We start from the raw sequence: 6,000 nt of genomic DNA, 5'->3' as shown, positions 1-6,000 counted from the left end.
TTTTTTTTTGGTAGTCTCTGGGGTTCTATTAATCTAGGCGAAGATTAGCCATAGCAGGTGAGGCAAGTCACCCTTTTTCCTTGCCACAGGTCATTGGTTATAAAATGAAGTATTCTATGGGTTGAGATGTTTTTTGTTTTTTGAGACAGGGTCTTTCTATGTAGTTTAGACTGGCCTTGAACTTGGAGCAATCCTGCGTCAGCCCTCCTGAGGGCTGGCACTACAGGTGTGTGCCACTATGCCTGGTTTTAGAGCTTTTAATTTATTTATTTGTGCTACATGCTAGGATAATTTGTAAAGTATGATCACATATATGCCGGTTAGAAAAATGGATTTAACGGGCCAGGGATTTATCTCTGGTTCTACCAACTGCCTCTCAAGTACAAGGTCCAAAGTTCAATCCCTGCTTACCCCCCAAAAAAGGAAAAGAAAAAAAAAATGGATTAACTTTAAGTCTGTATGGGGACATTTTTCCTATTTGTCTCCTCACCTAGTTCCCTCAAACTGTAATATTTCCATCTTGCAGTCTAATACTTTATTCTCCCATTCGTTTTATTCTATTTATTTTTTGGAGACAGGTTTTGCTGTGTAGTTGGGGCTAGCCTTGAGCGTTGGGATTACAGTGTGCACCAACCTGCCCAGAGATGCTAATCATTCTTTTTTTGGTTTTGTTTTTAATTTGTTTTTAGTTTTTTGAGATGGTCCCGTCATGTGGTTCAGACTGGTCTTGAACTCACTGTGAGTCCAAGTGTTAGGATTATAGGTGTATACTACCGTGTCTCTTTTTCTTCTCTCCTGTCTGCTGTTATTGAGGATTGAACCCAGGGCCTTGTGCATGCTTGGCAAGCACTCTTATCACTGAGCTACATCTCAGGCTCTCTTTTGTACATTACTAACATCAGCTTTACTAGTTGGAAAGAGAGCTCATAGGCTTTGGGCACTTGAATTGTCTAACGTATGGCATGAGTGCCACAGCGAGCTATTTGTATTTTTGGAAGCTCTGAAAGTTTTGGCATCACTGCTCTAGGTAGGGTCTGATCTACCACTCCTTGTTTGGGTGAACTTGGGCAGGTAACTGATGTTTTTGAGCTTCAGTTTTAGCTCTCAAATTCGATTACCTATCTCAGAGTGGTTTTGTAGATAAATACAGTAATATATATGATGAGCCTAAAACTGTCAGTTTTGGTTGAATATACTTAATCATGATCAGTTTTCTTCCTGCTCAAAATGTTTTTTTTTTTTTTCTTTCTTTCTTAGACTTCCTTTCCTTTCCCTGAAAACGTTTGGAAAAATCTTTGGATCCTTCCTCCCATCTATTTAAGCAGTGGTTCTGCCCTCTGTTTCGTTCTGGGTATCTGTGGTTTCAACCTTAAACTTGTTCATGTTTCTGTTAGAACTTCTAACATCTGCCTGAGTGAGACGGAGACTTATGTGGCATGGACGTAGTAGAGGGTTTTTCCTGTTAAATATTTTGCTTTCATCTAAAAAACTCTTTCCTGCATATTAGAAGTCATGGTTAGGATTCTCTTGGCTAGCATCCTTTACAGTAGACATTGTGAAACACTGTTGTTTAAATCTATCACACAGAGGAAAAAAAAATCTTATCACACAGGCAGAGAACAGATGCACCAGTTGGAAATTAGTGCTTTTATTATTGTTGTTTTTTAGGTACTGGGGATCGAACTCGGGCCCTTGTGCTTGCAAGGCAGGCAGCAGAAACCGCTGAGCCAAATCCCTGGCCCCAAATTAGTGTTTTAATAACATGAAATTAGTTTTTGGAGTACTCAGATTTTACATGTTTATATATATAAATCAGTTATGTCAAAGAAATTAATGAGGAAAGTTGAAATTGATAAAGCTCTCCTAAATATTATTCCCTTTCAAGTGCGTAAAAATTCATTTTGATAGAATACTTTGGTCTTCCTCCTGAGATTATAGTTGGAAAACTCTAACCTACAATGTACTTGCTCCTAAATTAGTTTCCTCCCCTCTAAATTCCACATAATTCGTCTTTCATGGGTTCAACTTTCTAGTTTTTCATTTTCTTGGCATAACTCTATAATCATTCACCCATCAAATCATTTTTTTTTTAAGATTTACTTTTTTTTTAAACTACATTGGATGTTTTTTTCTTCCTAAACATCTCAGAACCCATTCTCCCTTTTTTCCTCTGCTCTCTGCATTTCTTTTTTCTTTTTTCTGATACTGGGGATAGAACTCTAGACCTTAGCACTTGTGAAGCAGGCAGTAGAACCACTGAGCTAAATCCCTGGCCTATGCTCTCTGCGTTTCTAACACCGTGTCTCTTGGACTGCTGTAACAGTTTTCCAAGATCTCTTCCTGCCTTTGGTCTTACTCTGGACCCTTTCAGTTTGTTGCCACACTGCTGTGAGTAATCTTTCTGAATCACACATCTGTCAAGTCCACTGTTTGGAAGCCCGTTAGTGACCTGTATTACACACATCATTAAATGCAGTCTAGAATGTTGGACAAGGCTTGGGAATGGTATCTTCCTCCTCTCCTCAGTGCTTTCCCTTCTGAGCCTTTTTTTTGGCGGGGGGGTACAGGAGATCAAACTCAGGACTTATGCTTGCAAGGCAGGTGCGATTCCACTAAACCCCTGGCCATGTTCTGAGCTTCTGTACCATGTTAAATTACTCTAGCTGTAGTTCTAAAAGAGTGCCGCGTTCTTCCACGCCTCCATGGGCTTAAATGCACTGTCCAGAAGGTTCTTGTCTTGGTGAGTTCTTCCTAAAGATTCAGCAGCGTCGCAGTCTTTGTTTTCTTTCTCAGTAAAGTTCACGTTTCCCTTCTCTGATCTCCTACCTAGAGTTTTGTAGTGGTGTCCTCCTGCTGTGATTTACATACTTCATTTTCTATCCTCACTTTAGTGTGAGCTTCCTGTGATCAAAGATTGGCTTTTAAAGAATTTTAGCAAATTCTTCATAAATATCGCATGAATGGGTCTGATAGAAAATGTTGGATTGTTTCTATTTAAAGGAGAGTTAATAATGTTTCATGTAAAGTTTTTTGTTAATATTTAATCTTTTGTTCTAAAGATGGTAGAACCGGGGCAAGATTTGCTGCTTGCTGCTTTGAGTGAGAGTGGAATTAGCCCGAATGACCTCTTTGATATCGATGGGGATGTGGGCTTTGCAACTCCAACCCCAACCCCTGCACTTCAGCAGGTAAGAGTTTCCTAAAGCCTTTGTGAAACAGTAGGGCTTTTTCTTAATTTTTAATTCCCATGTATAGAAACATATTATACCTTAATTTTAAATATGGATGTGAATGTTATTCTAATGTTGAGTATTTGTCTTCATGAGGTAGAAGATATTTGCAATGTTTTGATATGATTATATATAAACATAAGATAGTAATTGTTATAGAATGGGTTTGCCCCTTTGGCTTGCCCTGGGCTGTATTGAGTGAAGAGGAATTGTCTTGGGTTGCATATAAAATACGTGATATAGTCGATGTGAGTAAGTAAGTAACAAACATTTCTCTTCATTATTTATTTAATCTTTATAGTACTGCTGGGGATTTAGTTCAGTGGTTCCGCTGCCTGCCTCACAAGCACAAGGACCCAACCCAAGTTCAATCACCGGTATCCGCCCCCCCCCAAATTTTTTTAAAGTACTGAGAATTGAGCTATATCCCCAGACCTTTTTATTTCTCTTGGGAGAAGGCCTCACTAATGTGCCCAGGCTGAGCTTGAGCTTGCAGTCCTTTTGCCCTGACTTAGCCTCCCAGAACTCTGGATTTATAGTGCCATTACTCCCAGTTTTTTAAAAATTATTAAATTATTTTATGAAATAACACAAGCCTAAGTTTAATAATCAAATAAGGAAATTTTACACATCTAACAATAAAACACCTATCTTCCCAGGCATACATATGTGGGCAGGTGGAAACACTATTACCTGACAAGCTCATGAAACATCTGATACACATCCCCTTCACCTGGGCCCTGTGTGGCAGGTGCAGGAGGTGGAGCTAGTGGTACATTGTGCCCACCTCCACAACATTCTGTTGTTTTGTACAGGTCCTGAACTCAAGTGCTGCATAAGCAGGTCATTACTGTCATGGACAATCACACGATAATGTTAACAGCTTACAATATTGTGGGGCTGCATTACTACCTATGCAGAGCTGCAGCCACAGGTTGGACACACTTGATTTATAAGAGTTTTGGTGAGAGGATCATTATCTCCTTTATGGTTGTCAGGATATTTTTCTTTAACTTCACTATATGTATTATCTAAAAGGAAAAATAAAATTCTGATTATTAGCATAATTTTGCAGAGATTTTAGCCTTGTAAAGATTATCATACAGTGGTACCTCGGTTCGTGAATTTTAAGTTGTTTCATGATTCGGAAAAAATGGCTATGTTTGTATTTGTGGAAAGGATGACTGTAGTCACCTGATGGAGTTTGCAAATGAGCAAAATTTTAGCTGGTTGTGGTGGCACACACCTATAATCCTAACACTCTGGAGGATAAAGCAGGAGGATCACCTTGAGTTTGGGGCCAGCCTGAACTGTGTAGCAAGACCCTGCCTGTCTCAAAAAGCAAAACAAACCCCCAAACCCCAAAATAAAACAAATACAATCTTGTCAAAGGTTTCTGTTTGCAATTCCAATTGTTTGCAAACAAAAGCATTCAAGAATGGAGGTACCTCTGGATCTGGTATTGGTGATTTCATATTTTAGTTTGGATGTAAAGTTGACTTTTTATTTTTTGTGATGCTGGGGATTTGAATTTAGGACCTTGCCCATGCTAGATAAATGTTTTACCATTGAGCTACAGCCTTAGTCCAGATTTTCTTTTTTGAGGCAGGGTCTCTGTATGTAGTTCCAGCTGGCCTTGGGCTCACTGTGTCAGCCAGGCTGGCCTGAAACACACAACACTCCTCCAGCTTCAGCCTCCTGAATGCTGGGATTTCAGGTGTGTGCCACTATGCCCCGTTGATTTTTTTATAAAAAATAATAAAATAATTGCAACTCTTGTTCTGGGAACAGAATTCACTGTTGTTGTCTCTGTTTCTTTCCCTGATGATTTCTCTCCAGTCGGTGCCACTTGGTGCATTAGAACTAGGTTTGGAGGCAGAAGCCACAGTTACTGTTAAACAAGAAACAGAGATGGTACCCACTCCTGCGCTGTTAAATGTGAGGGTAAGAATTTTTCAGATTTGGCATTGCTAAAATAGCTCAAGATTACAACAGAAAAGTAGCCTTTCAGTAAGAAATAGTTTTATCTTCTTAGGTCTGCTTTTTGCTACTTTCCTGATAATCGTACCGTTGTCTCATATTTTGATAAAAGTTTCACTCTTATGCTACTTAATGCTGTTAAAAGTTAATTGGGACAAAAGTTTTTTTAGCTTATTGCACATAATACAAAATTATGATGTAAACATGAAATATCCATCCTATTTTCACTTTTGTATATTAATATGTATATTTTTTAATGTCATTGTAATTGGGCTTTTCATACAGGGTTCCCCTGACTTTACCTTAAGCATAGCTATTAGCTGATGTCTAGTGGTGTAAAATTACTGTACATACTTTTTGTTAAAATTTGTTAATTTAGGGCTGGGGATTTAGCTCAGTGGTTACACCACTGTCTCACAAGTGCAAGGGCCTGAGTTCGATTCCAGGTACCAAAAAAATTTTTTTTGTTAATTTAGTTGGCTATGGTGTTATAGCCCCGAGTTCCAGCACTCAGGAAGCTGAGGCAAGAGGATTTCTGTGAGTTTGAGTCCAGCCTGCACTACATACTAAGACCCTGTCTCAAAAAACCACACAAAAGTTTTTTTGATAATTTGTGTTAAGGTATTTAAATATGATAAGCAGAAAGCTAGAAAATTTTTATAGGAGGGCATGGAGAAATAAACAGTTTAAGGAAGAAAGTAAATAAAAATAGATTTAAGTTTATAGAAGTATCTCAGTTGTAATTACAGTGAACCTTGACTTTGTTGCTGTTGTCTGTTTCTTCCCACTC

At 38.6% G+C, this 6,000-nt stretch overlaps 1 protein-coding gene across 9 annotated transcripts in view; it reads left to right on the top strand.

The window, feature by feature from the left end:
- The window catches only part of Sbno1 (strawberry notch homolog 1), an 87,553-nt gene that overhangs the window by 18,850 nt on the left and 62,703 nt on the right, over positions 1–6,000 (top strand). For 7 of the 9 annotated variants that reach the window (XM_033762467.1, XM_033762468.1, XM_010604320.3 and 4 more), the window contains exons 2-3: positions 3,060–3,188; positions 5,070–5,174. In XM_033762467.1, coding sequence (XP_033618358.1) covers positions 3,060–3,188; positions 5,070–5,174 — 234 coding nt within the window. The remainder of the gene's footprint in view (positions 1–3,059; positions 3,189–5,069; positions 5,175–6,000) is intronic. The other 2 variants (XM_010604323.3, XM_010604324.3) reach the window with 1 other exon arrangement.

This window comes from Fukomys damarensis, unplaced genomic scaffold, assembly GCF_012274545.1.
Source record: "Fukomys damarensis isolate Sample0158 unplaced genomic scaffold, DMR_v1.0_HiC HiC_scaffold_12, whole genome shotgun sequence".
NCBI lineage: Eukaryota > Metazoa > Chordata > Mammalia > Rodentia > Bathyergidae > Fukomys > Fukomys damarensis.
The sequence above is the reverse complement of the archived record's forward strand: the minus strand, read 5'-3'. Positions and strand labels throughout refer to the sequence as shown.